General features: G+C 39.9%; 1 protein-coding gene across 1 annotated transcript in view; it reads left to right on the plus strand.

Annotated features, from left to right (window-relative positions):
- Window positions 1-18,580, plus strand: part of LOC145984474 (uncharacterized) — a 224,808-nt gene that overhangs the window by 173,165 nt on the left and 33,063 nt on the right. Inside the window, exon 3 of the mRNA XM_083118133.1 lies at window positions 4,927-4,970. Within this exon, the coding sequence (XP_082974259.1) occupies window positions 4,927-4,970 (44 nt within the window). The remainder of the gene's footprint in view (window positions 1-4,926; window positions 4,971-18,580) is intronic.

Below are 18,580 nucleotides of genomic sequence, written 5' to 3' on the forward strand. Positions count from 1 at the left end.
AGGACTTTCAAAATAGGAGTTACTTCATTTTTGGAGTTTCAAATTTAACTTCGACCCGCAGTTCAGTGCCTGGCCTTGGTAAAAAGAGGTAAGTTACGTTCTTAGGTTTAATTTTAGCCTTAATTTTTGGTATCTACATGTGTCAATGCGGAAAACGGTGAGAAATAGTGTTGGGCGCAGGTGACTCCGGCCAATTTCTAACATGCCTTTAAAAGGGACTCTATAGATAAAGGCGGGGCCGCGGTAGCGGAAGGGGGCGGTAGGTCAATTACCCCAGGTGCGGAGCTCGGAATCGGTGGGAAATTTGCACTCAACAATTTCAAACGACAATATTTCAACTTTAAACGGCTGTACATTCGTAAATACTTGTTTCCGCGCTCCAAATTTTTGTTCTTCATAATTAGCATCACATAATCTTCATAAAAGAATAAAAACAACTTCTGAAATCGAGGGTGTAGAATGGGACACCGGACCAGAAAAAATCTTTTTCACATTCATTTGCATCCTCTGTAGGTGCATAGATCTGAATAAGTTATATATTCCCCTCCATTTCCATATCTACTCTTAATATTCTTGATGTAATTGGTTTCCAATTTACCATTTTCTTTGTACATTCTTCTTCAAATATTATACCTGCACCTTATTTTGCTCTTGCTTTCTTATCTACTCCTGAGAATATTAAGGTATACACCTTATTCATCAGCATCTCTTCTGATCCTTTCCTTTTGGTCTCGCTTATGCCTAGGATTTTAATATTTTAATTTTTATCAAAGTAGTTTGTATGTGTGCTACGCCATAATTATTATGGACTGTACACTAAGACTCCCGTAGGGTTACAAAGATTGTAAGGAATTTCAGAAACAATTTTCAAGGACGCAGAGGAAAATGAAAACACAGTGGTCTTGTAGCCCTTGCACAACAAAGGTTATAAAAATTCAAGACTTAAAGATATTTTTCAGAAATTGAAATTATTTTCTATCTTACATGATAAATTATACAATGGGAGAGAAAGTTGTCTGAAATTCAGCACTGCAAACGCTAGGAAATAAAACTTATATTATTACTTATTGTTCTCGACAAATGCATTAAGCAGAGACATCGTGGGGTCAAAGATCTCTACAACACATTTATAACTCATGTATTATTGAGAAGGAGCAGTTCAATTTCCAGTTTGACTGTTTAGTAAAATTAGCAATGGACCATTCCATGTCAAAACAACCGGGGCCTGAACGGTAGTACCAGTAAAGTTGACTAAAACTGCCAAATTTCAGATTTTTTCGGCTCTTAGTTTTTGAGTTATTGACCTTCAAAAAATCAAGAATCCCAAAATTTGACAACATTTTGAAATCTTTAAACAGCTGTAGATCAAGCATTGTTTGACCTAGGGAGCTCAAATTAATATCATTCTCTTTTGCTTTTAATGAGCTTTAATTTGAAATGCAAAATGACTGTGGTATTTGTAATGTTTAAAACACTTCAATAAAAGTTTTTTTGAAAATATCAAAGACACCATTTTTAATTTTTTTGAAAAAAATATATGTTTTGAAGACATCAATTGACTATTAGTGTGCAAAATTTCATAATGGCACGGCAATGGGTTCCTATGGAAATTAATTCTTTTGTATTGTAATGTGTGCAAAATTGGCAAATTTTGTTGACTTCCATGTTAAAACCATAACTATAAGCTGAGTGGTTGATGTTGAAGTCTTCATATTAGTCTATTTTATAATTTTTGGACTACAAATAACGTGAAAATAACTAAAATTTATCACTTTTAATATCAGGTAAAAAAATTGAAACATGTACGAGGGGAAGTCATTAAATAACAGGAATTTTATTCTAAACTTCATGGAGATCTATGCAGAACGAAAATTTGTGTTTCGGAACTCAAAAAAGTTCCTTAGCCAAACGCCATAAAGGTGTCGTGACGATCGAGCAGTATGCACCTGCGCAATAGCGCGTACAACATGACCGCTACGCTGTTGACTTGCACCGTATAAGAGCAACGAAGTGTTATTCGTATTTTTGAGGTCAGAGGGAGTGAAAACCTTCTGAAATCTACAGCAGAATAAAGGTTCAGTACGGAGACAATTGTTTAAGTCAGAGAAAGCGTACTAAATTAACGGATTCGCTGAACGATCTGTTGCTTCACTGCCTCAGTTGTCACGCAAACTGGACTCCCACTCCGAGGTTCATCACTGGCATTTCGTCAGTGTTTATTTTCACTTGTAGAATCACCTCCTACGCGTTGGAAACGAACTTTAGAATTACCCTGTGTGTGTGTGTGTGTGGGTGTGTGTGTGTGTGTGTGTGTGTATGTATGCATGTATGTATATATGTTTGTATGTGGCATTTTTCTTGGATTGGCAGAGCTGATTGCAAAATTTGACCCAGTGATATACAGCAATATCTGAGACGTATACACGACTTTATTTTGGAATCTACATTCAGAATAAACTCATTTACTTAATGGGACGGGAATAAGAAAATCAATTATAGATAATCTTAAAAAATCCTTGTATTTTCTCTGCTATATTATATCTGGGTCACGAAGAATAAATGTCATTATTTTCTTGCAGCGGAGCTTCTTTCTCCCTAAGTGACAAACTTGCGCAACCACCACACATAATTAGGCCTATTAAACGTATCTTGTAGTGAGTAGTAGTTACATAACTTCCCTTGAAACACTCGCGATATTACATAAACTGTACATGTTGCTTCCCTCCCAATAATACAAATTATCAGAGAGGATATCCTCTCATCCCCCTTCAAATACCACACATGGGTCCGCGGTGGACTAATCGTTAGAGTGTCTGATTGCCACGCTGGAGACCTGAGATCGATTCCTGGGATGGATAATCTAAGGTCGGAATTTTCCCAGCCTTGTCTATATCGCAATCATAAAGCAAATTACTTCCCGATCATTTTACACTGTTGTTCTCCTGTGCTAGGGATGAAAATCTGTCTTTCCGCCCAGTCGTATACTCGACTCATGCCTTTCAAGAGGGCATCGGAGCGCTAGAGCTGCCTCTTCTCCTATCCCAGACTATAGACAGCGGGTGGATGTAGGCCAATTGCAACCACCTCCAGTGTTGCCCACCCTCAGCACGTCGAAACTTTACACGCACCTCAAAGAGACTTATTATTGTCTTCTGGACCGTACACTTGCATTTAACAACTCATGTGCGGATATAAAAAGTAAAGGTAAAGTTCCCCGTGCACTTTTCACCATGCCAAGAGGCACATACGTATATAGGGCGATGTGGGGATAGGGTCTTATATATTCTTCGGTCTAGGCCATTTTGAAGGTGACGTGATCAGCATCACGCTCCGACACCTGAAAGTTGCCTCCAGATACTCATTTATTTGAGTCTGGGTTAGTCCCAGAGCCGCTTTATGTGGGGACAAGGCTGGGAAAATTCCGTCCTTAGATTATCCATCCCAGGAATCGATCTCAGGTCTCCAGCGTGGCAATCAGACACTCTAACGATTAGTCCACCGCGGACCCATGTGTGGTATTTGAAGGGGGATGAGAGGATATCCTATCTGATAATTTGTATTATTGGGAGGGAAACAACATGTACAGTTTATGTAATATCGCGAGTGTTTCAAGGGAAGTTAATGGTATCCCCCCAGTGAATCTTTTCTAGTACTACACTGCGTATATACATGTAAATAAATATGATAGATAACTAAATACCAGCCGGGTCCTTGGCGGAATGTGCAGCGTCAATAGCTGAGAACCCAAGGTTTCCAGCTTTTAAGCCTGGTCAAGTCATTGACCCATTCATCCATTTCGTCTGTTCATCCGCATCGTCGCGATTAACTCACGAGACAGAAAATATACTTAAAACAACTAAAATGGAAACAGATAGATATAAAACACTTTCGAATATATATTGTGGAATGGATTGATTTTCTTTTGTATGCTTTGGTTTCTCTGCTAGATTTTTCTAAATATTTGTTTTATTTAGCGTCGACTTTCTACAACTTTTGTCTAATCGCGACGATGACGATGAGTGATGAATTGATGAATAGACACTCAGAGAGAACACCCATGCCATGTCGTAACGCACTGTGCTAACAACTCCGCCACGGAGGTCAGCTGCCTTTTCACTTTCAGATATTCTTCATTTTAAGACTGTTTTAATATACAGTATTATTATCTGGTGTCTACGGAACTTTTTCTGGCCCACATCGGTTAGGCATCACCTCCAAGAAAGACAACAAGTGACTCTCCAAGAACTTGGAGCCGCCGCCCGTGGCGGAGGGGTTAGCACATCGCTCTACAAAACCAGGGGTCCCGGGTTCGAATCCCGGTCTTGGCATGAATGTTTGTGAGTGTCCATTCATCCATTCCATCGTATCATCACTCATCCCATCTTCGCAATTAGCCAAAAGTGGCAGAAAAGCGAAGTAAAATAAAGTAAATCAATCAATCCAAGAACTTGAAGTGGCAATGAAATGTGCAATTCACATCATACGATATGGTCTTAAAATTGTTCATGTTTGAATTTTCGCTTGCAACAGCATCATCAACCGACCATTTACATTCTGCACATATAGTACTTTAAGGGACTTTCCATTGCTACATATCATCCACTGTCTCTGTTGCTACTTGATGTAGATACAATGTCATGAAGGCATATCCCCCATATGTGTGGAGGCTACACACCAAATATACATAATCTCCGCCGTTTGTAGAGGTGATCACGCTCCGAATCGCCGTTACCCCCAGAGCTGTCACCAGGTACTCATGTATCTACTATGTGATCTCTATGTGATATTGCTGTTAGTTTTTTTAATGATTTGAAAGGAAAAATTCTCTCATACCGCCCCAGCTGATACTTGCTGACATGTTTAATTTTAGCTTAATATTTCCAAGAGTTAAGGCTCTACTAATATGTGTTTTGTTTCATTTTGTAGGAGCCACAGAGTGTTCATGTAGAAAAGCCCTTAACGTCCTTGAGGTGAGTAATAGATTTAAGATTGTCCCTTCTGGCTATTATGGTATAGAATTGCAAGTGGCGAACAGCACTGCTTACATAAAATAATGAAAATAAATTAGAATATCAATAATACCGAAATCTTGTTTTTAATGAAACGAAATCAACCTTTTAATGCATCCATTTAATTGTACGTACATGTTCAAAACAATTTTTCAGCCAAAGAAGATAAAAATTTTAGCAGTTCATAACATTTTCAACAGCATGTGTTTCTGTAATATGAGATTAACAACAATATAGTAAGCTGTTATATGTTTTCATTGATTTTCAGAATACATTAAATATTGTTGTGAAAGATTATTAAGCAGAAAATATGAAACTTCATTATCAAATAAATAGTTTCCACTAGCATGAACGTATGTTACAAATGTTAAGTAATCATTATGTAATAAGTAGACTGAGGATTTACATGAATCATTAGAAACTAAACATATATGCATGCATGTATGCCGTAAACACCTTAAAAAATTCAATGAAATATGCAAAATTAAATTGGACGTTTACAACAATTCTGAAGGCAATTCAACTGATATCCCACAGAATTCAAAGAAAAGGTACAACTGGGAAACAAAAAATACGCAATATGTAAAATTATCAATTTCTACAGAATAACGTTACATGAAAACGCCTTTGAAAACCTCATCTTTGGCTAAAATAAGTAAAATAAGTAATAATTCTGACAAATTTGCAAAATTAAACAAAATATGCATTTTTGGCAAAATTGTCAAAGTATGGAGCATCAATATGGTTTTATTTACTTAAATTTTGTCAAATTCATAGCAAACCAAATATTTTCGAAATGTGCATTTTCAACAGAAATATGCATTTGTATATAATTCCTCAGTGTGATAAACTTGCTGATGGAAATTAGAGTTTCTAGACATATTTTTTGATAAAATTTTAGTACTGTTACGACCTTTGTGTTTTCGGACCTGTTAGATTATGTCTAAAAAGAAAGTGTTTTCTACATTTAATGTAAATTTACTTGTTATGTATTTCGCTTGTTGTTCGAATCCCGCTCGGTCTTGGTTGTTTGTAAAGGTCCATTCATCAATTTCATCATTTCATCCCTCATCCCCATCTTCGCAAATTAGCCAAGAGGCCCAAAACTCGAAGTAAAATAAACTAAATCAATCAATCAATCAATCTTGTTGTAATTGCTTTTTACTCCCCTCTCTCAAACTGGAAATTTTCTCTCCTTAGTTCCTTTCTCTTTAGATGAACCAATATGGTATTTTTTTTATATTTTATTGTGATGCATCGCTTTCCTGTTTGTCTAGTCTAATCGTGGCTACGAGGGCGAATGATGATTACATGACATTGATGAAGAGACAGAACCATGTTTACGCCGAAGCACGAACTCTAAGTGGCGCAATTGTGTGCTGACACCCAACGCGCTCGGGTATCGAAGCGGCTGCATGGAGTACGTGTAATTAGTTTTCAACACTAAAGATTCAAGTGTCACTTAAATATCGCATTCTAAATACTTCAAAAATCTATATTAATTATTCAACATTCTCTCCACTGTTGAAAATTATATGTACTGTATGATGTTGGAAGTATACTTTAGTCCAACATTTGCATGATTCGCATTTTAGAGTTGGAAAAGTATAATAGCCCAACAAATAATAATGCGTCTTTTGTATACAGCAAATATATTATGTTCATTTTATACAAAAAAATAAACAGACTCTTAGAAATAATACTCTCGCTGGTAAATATATTTCAATTTTTTTTCAATCGTGCATTGAATTGACAGAAATATTTTATATTATATAATTATGATACTAGCATAGAAGAAAATTAGTAAGTAATGGAGTTTCTTTATTGTTATTCCATTTCTTTAGAAAGTTTCTAAAACAAGACAATTAAAAATTACTTTGACAGTATTATACAATATCAGTCTGGCCAGGTCGGGAGGTTGGTATTTTCCAACTGACAAATAAAATACCAATCCGACGATATTTTAAATTTATTTTGTAAGAGTTGAAATTCGTGTGAGACGACAAGAGAAACAAATATGTTACGTAGTGTTATCAAAATCGCTCCCTCCTTGGAGTTCCAGGGCAAGTAGCACACCTGAATTTACTTTTTGAAAGACGTTCGTTACTGGGAAATTTGCAGTTGCTGCTGTATATGTTACAAATATCGAACTACGACACACACGCAGTGTTATTGTCGCATTTGATGCCTTTGCATTATGGATTTGCAAGTTTTGTGAATTTCCGTGTGTCATGAATGTCAGTTTTTGCTATCATATAGGTTGATTTGTCATGAAGTAAAGTAAGTGCTCCCCTGTGCTTTGCACCACGCCACGAAGGCGTATAGAGGGTGTGGAGTTAGGGCCCCACACTTTCTTCATCACGGCCGAAGGTGGGGGTAATGTGATCAGCACCACGCCCCTGGCCGCCTTTACCCCCCCTAGACGTTCCTCCAGGTACCCACTTTATACGACGCTGGGTGGGCGCCGGAGCCAGCGCTTGAACAGGTGGGGAAAAATCCCATGAACAGGGATTTTTTCCACCCAAGATTTATACTAGTTTCTTTAGAGTTCGCTAAGGTGACAAGTGATAAACCGATACACGTTGAATGTTGTCATAATGTCGAAACATGGGAACACTTTAGAATTTTTATGTACTATTCTTACGTGAAAATTAATTCGTGCAGAAGTGTGAGGGGGCGATTATTAAGGAAATTTTCTCAAAAGATGTAAAAAGTGTGTGACAGTACAAGTAAAATATTTAACGTATTCTGTGGCAATGATTACTTAACTTGTAAATTGTGAAATATTGTGATTAAAATAATTTTAAAAAATCCCTGCGCTTGAGTTGAGAGGTTGGGCGCGTCCTGTATCGTCGGCGGTTACATGACCATGAGTTCCAACAACACAATGCCCAAATGAAGGCACTCTGACACATTCTTTATACATATTTCCCCTCAACTTTCGCTCATATCTCGGCAACAGAAAGCAATGGGGGCGGGGTCTCACTTATCGCACAACACTTGAGCAACCTTGTGTTCTGACGCAACGGGAGAAAGCTTTTTAATTTTAGGCAAATAGCTACGTTTAGTTCTATTAGCATAAATAATAATTTTTACAGTGTATTTATGCTAATAGAACCAAACCTAACAGACCTAACCTAACATCGAGGGCATTCCTCGTCTGACGTCAGAACACAAGGTTGCATAAGTGTTGTGAAACAAGGTAGACCCAAAGCAATGTGTCAAATATCGGGAACCGGAAATTACATACTCTAAATTATTAGCTGTTCAACAAGGTGTCCCTCCTTAGGTCCACTACTACTCGTATATATGATTTACGTAGCGGATTTCGACTGTGCTCTACAATATTGCAACTTACCATCAGTATGCTGACGACTCTCAAATCTTTATTCAGTGTTGTGCAGTACAGAAAGCTATATTACAATAAGATGATCGAACTCCAATTCGATCTTGATTGACGCTATAACAAATTAGTCACGTAGAAACTCACTTGACTTGAATCCAACAAAATCTTGCTTCATGACGACCATAGGAACTCATGGTACCCTCAAAAAACTTCATAAAAACGTGTTTTCTCTTCCAACTCTGCGGTATACCACTAAGCAAAGTGGATTCAAGCAAAACCTTGTGGATTGTGTTCGATAAACACTTAAATTGGGAGGCACAAGTCGAGTTTATTGTGAAAAATTGTATATGGGGAAACTTAAATTTTTGTATAATTTAAAACATACTCTGCACGCTAAAGTTAAAAAGTCGTCTTATGCTCAGGGAGGGATTTACAAAATTTGGGGTCCTAAGCTATTCTTTGTTTTGGGCCCTGCCGACATAATAATAATAATAATAATTATTATTATTATTATTATTAACAGTTATCATGGTACTTCACTTCCACTAACTGCATACTTTGTATGAATATCATAACATTAATAACATATGTTAATAGAATAAAAGACATACGATTAAATATTATTCATTAATGTTCGATAAAACAATACACTTAGATTTAACAAGAGAACACTCACGTAAAACTGTTTCCTTCTTGCTTTCATGGCAGTAAACTAATGACTGAGGGAATCAAAGTCAATTTCTTGCAGCATATCAGAATTCACTGTGAAGAATAGCAAACTAGAAAGTCTGCTTTCCGACGCTGAATATCTGACGGTAGTTTTAATTCTTTCTAGAGCATTGAACGACTGATCTCCACTGGCATTTGATAAGGTTATGATATAAGAAATTATTTATGAAGTTACGTGTTTGTTTAAGTTTCGGTCTATTAATAATATAGTAATTGCTACTGCAAAAACTGCCAGAAACTCCTTCCTTCGACCTTCTTTTACGAAATAAACAAGTAAAAGTACATTATTTGCCATCATAGTTTTAAGGAAAAACTAAAGAACTTAACCACATTATCCTACATCAATCTTAATAATTACACCTGCACTTACACATCATATAATGCATACCTTATCACCCCCCCGCCCCCCCCCTCCACACACAATGCATTACTAATGACTTATTACATATCTTTACTTCACAGTATGCATACTAATCAATTCAAAGTATTATTCTATTATTGTAAAAAAAAAAAATTATCTTCATTCTTCGTTTTGCATAATCTTCTCTGGTGGAGGCGCTGGTACGTTTGGCTTCGACATGATCCTCGGTATCGCAGTTGCCTTCGATATCGTCTTCATCCTCGGAATCCAGAATATTCCGATTGAAGCAGGACTCTCCCGCACATTCGCTGCACATAGTGGTGCATGTCAGCCCACTTCGCTTGCACTCACAATTTCGGGAGCAGTCTCCTTTGCACCCACAACGCACGAGATGCAGCAGGTTGTCTGGCGCCGGGGGTAAAGTGGATGTGACAGGCTTATGGTGTCCCTGTTCGATGGTCCAGCCCCAATCTTTAACTGAAAAGACGTTACCTTTCCACGCCTGGACTTAGTTATATACTCTCAGACTATGCTGGCGGGCGGCAGCTGAAGTAGGAGCAAGGCTCGCAAGATCCATAACGTAGTTTGGAGGTTTTTACCAACGGTCTGGACATATTTTTTGTATCTGGTTTTGTCAAGTCCCTCTGAACGTTTACCTCCGTACAAATGGACGAAGAATTGCTCTCCTGCAGCTTCAACACAATCCTGCGACGCGTTTGGGTTGTTAAATATTTCCACAACTTTCTGTAGTTCACGGTTTTTTTCAGCTTGTTGAAGCCTGAAATTGGACCTCTTCTGTACAAAGCAGAGGTGGTGTCGCATCCCATAAAAGCGTGTAGGAAAAGTAGGTGTTTCGTCATGTTACCAAGGCCTTCGTGTAATTCTCTGCTGCAGTAAACTTTTCTAGCGGTTGTAGAATTTTCTGGGACTAACATGTACGTACACGGCAACTTGGGGTTGTGTCAAGGCAGCAATGAGTACAAGTAGCTCTGAGTCCGCGCCAACTACAACAGCTGATCGTTCTGACTCCGCTTCTTTTTTCGCCGTTTCAACAACCAAAACATCCACGTCACTAGCGGCCTGGAAAACTGGGAACTTTGCTTTCTGGAATTATGTGCTAAGGAGTTTCAAAAACTTCTTTTATTCTCAACGTTTGACAAGAAATTCTCTTGTGCAATTGTCACGGGGTTGGATGGAGTTACACCAACCCTCGCAGCTGATTTCCCTACAGCTCGTCGCATATGCACTGCATCTTTCGTACTTGGTTCATATCCGTCAAATACTACGATGACATTTGTTCCGTAATTTCGGTTGACTTAATCTAAGTAGGCATTGCACACATCACCATACGTTGCTGGACGGGGCCAATGTACTCTTTGCAAAAGATCCCCACCGTCGAGAACATAGCTTGGGTTTTCCGGCAATTGATTCCTAATCGTGCATATCTTGTCGATGACTTTAATAATGCTCGATTTTGTTCCCGCGCGAAGACCAACGTCGCCGAACAAAGACTGGAGGTAAGGTGACAATTCATACTGTAGACAGTCTTCAAGGTCGTCCGCACTTCTTACAACGCACGCGATGCGGTGGAACAGTAGGTTAGGGTTGACAACTACAGGATCCTTATCAATTGTTATAGTCTTTCCCATAGCAGCCAGTGTGAACACTTGCTCCTTCCTCTTCAAAGTCGCATTTGCAAATATTTTTCCCACGATTTCTTTGACAGCATTTTCGCCTAGCTCCTCGGCTGAGTCACAATTAACTCTATCATCGGCAAAAATTCCTGAAGACAGGGAAATGAGCTCTTCGGATTTGTTGAAAGGCGAATGTTGATTCAGCCAAACTAAAAATTTCCTCAAATCACTGGTATCTCGAGTCTGCCACGATCTTTATAAAGAAATGTGTTGGTCGGAGGATTCACCTGTCACTACTGCGAAAGCTTCCACTGCTTCCATCACCTGGAGACTTCCTGGCATGGTGCAAATCCAATGCGCTACAACGGTATCAGACATATTTCGGCCTTGTGTCAAGCCACCGCTAACCTTCATACATCGCATTAAGACCTGCTCTATGGTCATGTCCGTCCAAACGCCGCACCAAAACTTATCCGATCGCCGAACTGTAAAATAACCCTGACTGACAAAACGTTCAAACTCTTGATCCGACAAAGTAGTCTTAAGTTTAGACATATTCTGGAGGTAGAGGTGGGCTGATTTAGCGTAATGAATATGGCCAGCTGCATGGAGGTGAACTAACATGCGTTGAACGGAGAAGAGATGAAGGTTCCAGTCGCCTGTTCTTTCCGCTCTCACGAAGTCATGCATTATAGAAACTTGCTTGAAATACTGTAGCCATAATTTAGCAGTACGACTTCTTTCTTCAAGTGTCTTCATCGCACTAGATACAGCACTCAGTAAATGTTTGACTTTGTATAGGAAAGATTCTGCGGAGGAGGACAAGTTTAACATCTCACTGTGAATTCCCCTGAGAGTTTGGACGTCAGAGCTGATCAAAAGTTCGTCTTCCTCATAACACTTGAAAATCAAATGAGCGATACCTGCCTGAGACAGCGAAGGAGCTCGTAATGCTCTTGCATAAGCAAGCCCATTAGCCATGTGGACAACAGCGTTCTTGGCAAATACCTCACCCCACATTTCTTCCATACCACTGCCACCCATGATTTTGCCCACCGCACCCATGTAACTCATAAGCAGATGAAATCCACCTAATCTCACGATTACCTTGGACAGCTCATCAGTTTCGTCTGCCTGATAGACTATATCCATGGCTTTAATGAAAAGTGGATGATCAAATGTCACAATACGCCTTTGTTGTCGCTTCCTGCATTCTTCTACCGCGAAACGAAGACAGGTGTTAATTGAGGTGGGGTTAGAAGGTTGAAGATTGATGAAGGGCTAGGGTATCACTGCTGACTTTTCGTAGGATCTTTTTCCTGTGGCAATTTCCATGAAACCACTCCATCCCGTATGAGGTTCTTCAGCTGACTTGGGACCTGCCTGGGCCGGTCGTGAGTGACGATTGGAATGAAGCCAAACTTTCCAACAACAGTTGCCGTTGGTATAATCTTCGGTCGTGGAACGCGAGAACTCGTCTGAACAGCTGAAGAAGGCATCTCACACTGCACTCCTCCCATCACATGAAAGGTTCCATGTCCATCCACAGTTCGAGTGTTATGATCAGCATTATCGAAGACAAACTGCACAAATCCATGTTTCTGAACTTCACTTGAAGTGATCATTGTCACGGAAGTTTCATACTTGCAGATTTCACTGTAAGAAACAGAACAGCTTAAATTATGCAGAAGGTTAATTACATGTTTTGATCGGAAACGCCTATGAATAAACACTTCAATTCCAACCTGCACAGCTGACACAAATGAACGTGGACGCACCGAAGATATGATAGAGTGCGCAACACTCAACACCTTCTGGTTGCAAGGTGGACCTTTTACTGGTTTCATTAGATCAGAAAGCAGATGAGTGAGCATCTCACCTAATTGATTTTCTTCACCTTTCGATATTTCTTCGTAGGTTGGATATGTCGAGCAATCATAAACTTTAGATCTTATCTCTTCTTGGATGATGGTAATCATGGCCGTATTTAGAGGGGGGGTTTCTAGGGTTCAAACCCCCCCCGAAACTTCTGACATGTTGGATTAATGGAAGTTCAGAAACCAAAATCTGTAACTAATTTTCAATTTTTTTTCGAAGCATCACAAAAATACAAGGAGACAATGTTGAAACGATCGAGCTAGAATTATCATACAATTGGAATTCTGAAAGTTGAATGAAACGGAATTTATTCTCGGAATCGCAGCCCACCTGCAACCTCTCCATTTTCACTTCTGCTGTCCTCTTTCCAGTGTTGTTCCTGCGGTACTATACCGTCACAATGAATATAGACTGAAAATTCCCTTATGACTGTCCCAAAATTCCCTATCCGTAAAAGTCGTAAATCCTCCTTGATAGGAGTTCAAACCTAGAATCTCCAGTTTCGTAACACGTTACGTTAGCGATTGAGGTTACAATCCATGCACCAGGCAAAGTTTAAAAAAATGTAACTGGTTCCACACTCTTCAAAATTCCAAAAATTGAGTTTTAAGTTCAAACAACAAAAACTTTATGACTAAAATTTCCATCTAACTTTTACAGCTTTTTCTTGAAAGTATCTAAACTTTAATTACAAAGTATAATAATTCTGCATTTCAGTACACACTATATGAAACGTAAAGGAAGAAAACAAAAGAGAGACCTTGTGCTGGATATTCACTCATCTGCTGGATTGAGTAAACCCCCTCAAGGATATAACAATGTTAATAACAATAATAATAATTATTATTGTATATTTATTGTTATTATTTCTATTATTCAAATTTCTGGCGACGCCCATGGGAACAATTATGAATGAACCCCCCCCGAAAATGTTTCCTGCCTACGGCCATGATGGTAATAGCCGCGTCTATAATCCTCTTCTTTTCTTTCACAGCGTCTTTTTTTCTGTCGCTGTACCACTTGTCCGTTAAAATCGTCGATGCAACGGGCCTAAAAGAAACAACAGTCCCGAAACATTTCTTGCTGGATGACATAAGAACAGTATTGCCTTAGCGTGCTGATAAAAGCTCCCGCAGACGCTTTTCACTGTATAACTTGTCACTGTCGGTACTGAACTTTAAGAGCATCTCCATAAGGCAGAGGCGTGGCGTGTATGTAGCCGGTGTTACCGCAGGTAACAGCAAAATGTAAAGAATTAAAAAGTTGTTTCAATAAAATGACAACATTGTTAAATACGTTAATGAACACCGTTCCCGTCGAGTAGATATTGCCTAGGACATTTTTTCTGCAGCCGACAGAAGCGAAGAGGGAGGCCGTTCCGCTACCCTGAAGAGGCAACAAGTGAGAAGAGGGCGCCAATGCAAGGAAAGAGGGGGGAAGGACTTTATGGGGTTATTCATATGCCTGTTAAGGGGCCCTGTTGCCGGTCAGACCTACCGGGGCAGCGAGTGTTGTCACATCGGATTGGCAGAAAAGAGCTAAATCCATCCTAAAATAGGAATACAATTTCTGTGAAGCAACTAGAGATAGACCTCAAAGCCAAGGCTGGATTGAACTACAACTGAGACCAGTTAGGTAATAGACGAAAATATAGTTCCTTGGTGTGATTCGTGATTTGGACAAACCTTGCTCCAAAATACTAAGTTGGCAACAGTAGTACGTATACAGCTGGGCTTCCTTTCCACAAAGGAGCGGAGTTCTGTCGTCTGCTCAGTGCTCACCACATAAACGTCAAACTGGCCCGAGAAAAGTGTGGTTCTTCTTCTTCCCTTTCGCAGCTCATTGCAAAGAAACGGAGACAGATGAAGAATTGACGAAGGTCTACCACTATTCATTGGATTTTCGTGGTAACTGTCTCATGAGTGGTAGTTCTTTCTAGGAGTGTTTGTGGCTAAATCACTGTGCTGATTGCAAAACAAGAACGAAATGAACAAAAATCTAGCTCGACGACATGTTTTCTTTACCGAAAAGGGGGGGGGGGTGTAATAACGTCTAGCAGGCATAATTGTCGGACTGATTGATAGCCGGTAACACTTTTTAAAAGTCACGCCACGCCACTGCCATAAGGTCAGACAGCAGGTACTGGCAGTCATCGTTGTCATCCAGGAGTTGCATAATTTATTGAAAGCCTCTAACTTGGACTCATCAACAGGTCTTCCGACCACATTTTCAGATGGCTCGCCTGGCATACTTAAACCAACGATTGAAAATCTTGCATCACAGTTTTTATGATATTGCGCTTCGGCTGCAATCAGGTCACATACGCTATTAATGCGATTTAGAACTATTTTCCCCCACTTGTCGCACCTATTTGCGCACATACTCCGAATACTTGACATTTTTTGTAAAGTTTCCACTTGCCATATTTGTGGATGGCGATGTGGGAGCTTGTTGCAAGCTTCGTTATCAACCGTCTCCCCGCAATAAAGACAACACGTTTTAAAGTCGATGGGATGTAGGTCACTTCTGAGGAGGGGTTTTGTTGCATTTGTTCCTACAGGTAGAGACACTGGAACGTAATTTCCATGTCTGATATAACGTTTTCTGAACTGTACATGCACTCGCACATGACTAACGCCCTCAATGTTTTCCCCAATCCCATCTTTTCTCTTGATACTGAGATTCCTCCAAGTCTCTAACCCTCTTGTCACATTGACACTGTCAATGTCCACCAACCCGCCTTCACCGCAGAAAATGCACTTCTCCACCATCTTCTATTCAGCTTTCCAACAAGCGCATACGATCACTAACACCTGAAAAGAAAAAAAAACTATTAATAATAATGGTAATGCCGTTTTTTTTTCTGAACATTCAGTTATTTTGTCAAAATTCTTATTGATTTCATTAAATTTTCACCGTAAACTGGACTTTCTTTAGAAAAGACTTATTTTAATCGATTATACTACACAAACCATGCGTTTTAGAGCAAAACAGCACCTCCCGATGGTTGTCCGTTACTAAGTTATCGCATTTTTTGAAAAATGCAAGATGGCGGCCGTTTATTCAAAATTTAAGGGTGTTTTCCATGCAGGATTTTTTGGGATTTTTCTGGGAAGTACAGAGGGACCTAATGAACGTATTTCAGAAGGAATTAGCTTTCTAATAATTATTTCCGTTTCGAGCCAAATTTAGGTCTAAATGTACTATACTATCAGTCATCAACTGGTCACGAAGTTAGGCTAGGTTCCGTGGATGTCTATTTCTCTGCTTGACCCGTTGTTCCAAGTGGTTACATATATTCTCAATAGGATTGTGATATGGGGACTTTGCTGGCCATGGAAGATGGAAGAGCTCCTCCGCATGCTCGTCGTACAATGCAATGATAGTTTTGGCTCAATGCACGCGACAGTTGTCATTCTGAAAAATTGTTGTGTCCACAGTGGGATTATATCGGTGAGACGTTGGACAAACACCTGTTCGTCAAGAAGTCGAATGTAGTAGCCGTGCAGGTTTAAGTGAATAGTGACTTCAACCAAAGCACCCAATTCTGTACATGTGAAGCACCCACAGAACATCACCGACCCACCACCTGCTTGTACCACACCTTGTATATAGTTCACATGAAATGCTTCATATGGTCGGCGGTGCACTCTACAGCGGTCATAATCAGTGTAGAGGCAGAAACGGGACTCATCAGACCAGATGACACGTTTCCAGTCATCTACTGTCCAGGTTTTGCGGTGTTTAGCCCATTGAAGGCGTGCTCTTTTGTGCAGTTGTGAACAGTTGTGTTCCTGGGTGCTCTACTTCAGATGTCCATGGTGTGAAGTTCCCTTCGCAGTGTACATTCTGAAATTGGGGTATGTGGCGTGTCATTGACGAGTTGCAGCTATTGTTGCCTCTTTGCAAAACGGTTGGTTGACACAAGACGTGACACTCGTCGGCGGTCTCAGTTTGTGAGAACTTTCTTTCTACCACTGTACGCACGCCGGTTTCCTGTGGACTGCTTTTGCTTCCACTGCCTATAAATACGTTTCACTGTACTGTGTGACACACCAGCAAATTCCGCCACTTCCTGTACGCTGTGTCCTTTTGACTGCCCAAATGCAATGACCCGTTTTTGCCACTCACTACCGTCTTTCTTCTGACCCATCCTACACACAGGAAACACGCTTGTCAGGAACCACGACTGTCACAGATACTATGGGCCAACTACCTCACGATTCGCTTTCCGATTTCTACATATAGCTGCAGCGAGTGCCACGCATAGTGGCTACTGGCAGTGCGAACATAACCATTCCGTGTTCGCCTGGAGGGGTCTAATTTTTGTCCGGTTTTTAAATTTTTACACAAATAATCAAATATACAATGTATAAAGTTACATAAGTTGCATAGTAATTTTCAAGATCTATTTTTTATATATAATGAAGAAAAAGGCACAAAGTCCAAACAACTTTTATTAATAACTATTATTTACATCTTGTTTGTTCCGACGCTACAAGCACTCGAAAGAACGAGATTTTATTCTGTATATGCAAACCCACACAGCAGATTCATAGCAAGCTTCCATGTTTAACATGGTGGGAAGGAGCACGGTGCTGCTTTACGTGAACTTTCCTGGTTGGGGGTTTAATATCCTCCTGCGCCCCCCCCCATTCGCACAGAATTCTCCCCTCCCCCGTCTCCTCAGGTCTCGGCGCCCATTCTTATGGCCAAATCTATGTTCTTGGAGGTTAACATGTTACTTCTTTGCCTGTGCTATCGCACTTCTCGTCTCTTTCCTGCATCTCCTATCATCATTGCTCTTGTCCAGTCTCACGGCGGGCGGCCTAAGGCAAGGGAAGTGGAGAGCGGGAAAGCGACCAATCCAGCGCGATGAGAAACGCAGCAGCCTATGTAGCACGAGGAGCGCGTAGTACTGTACTTCTTCTTGCCACGTCGTAATTCTCGGCGCCACCGCTTTTGTCTGGTTGGTCTCCTACGTATTCCCCGCTCCCCACTTTCCTTTCCAGCATATAGAGCGCCCGCCGTAAGAGTAGACAAGACCTATAGTTACTATTACGGATAAACGATATCGGAAATTTTGATATCGCGATATATCGTCAAAAATATCGTCACAGATGATACGTGTAACCACCTTGAAGTGTAAGAAGGTATCGTATCGTGATATCGGCGATATATTGTCTCCACGATATATATCGCCAAACATCGTGACGATATATAGCTGACACGATATATATCACCAAAATATCGTGACGATATATCGTCTAGTTGATATCGCCTGGACGATATTTTTTCAATATCGCGATATATCGTGTGGACGATATCGCCCAACACTAGTTACTATACTCTTGAGATGGCAGACTTCCTCCACTTCATCGATTCCATTGAGCTCTATCATTATGTTTGTTCTTAAGGGCTGAGGTTTTCTACTATGTACCATTTACTTTGTTTACTTCACATTTATTTTTATTTTACAACCACTCTGGTGGACTTCTTCCATTTCATTTATTTTGTTAAAATGTTCTTTATCCTCACTTATGCAATCTGCAAATCGAATCATACGAATTTCATTTCCTTGGACTTGAACTCCAACATTCATTTGCTCTTTTACTTCATTCAT

The sequence above is a fragment of the Lepisma saccharinum genome, chromosome 2 (assembly GCF_977018435.1).
Source record: "Lepisma saccharinum chromosome 2, izLepSacc3.1, whole genome shotgun sequence".
NCBI classification, from domain to species: Eukaryota; Metazoa; Arthropoda; class Insecta; order Zygentoma; family Lepismatidae; genus Lepisma; species Lepisma saccharinum.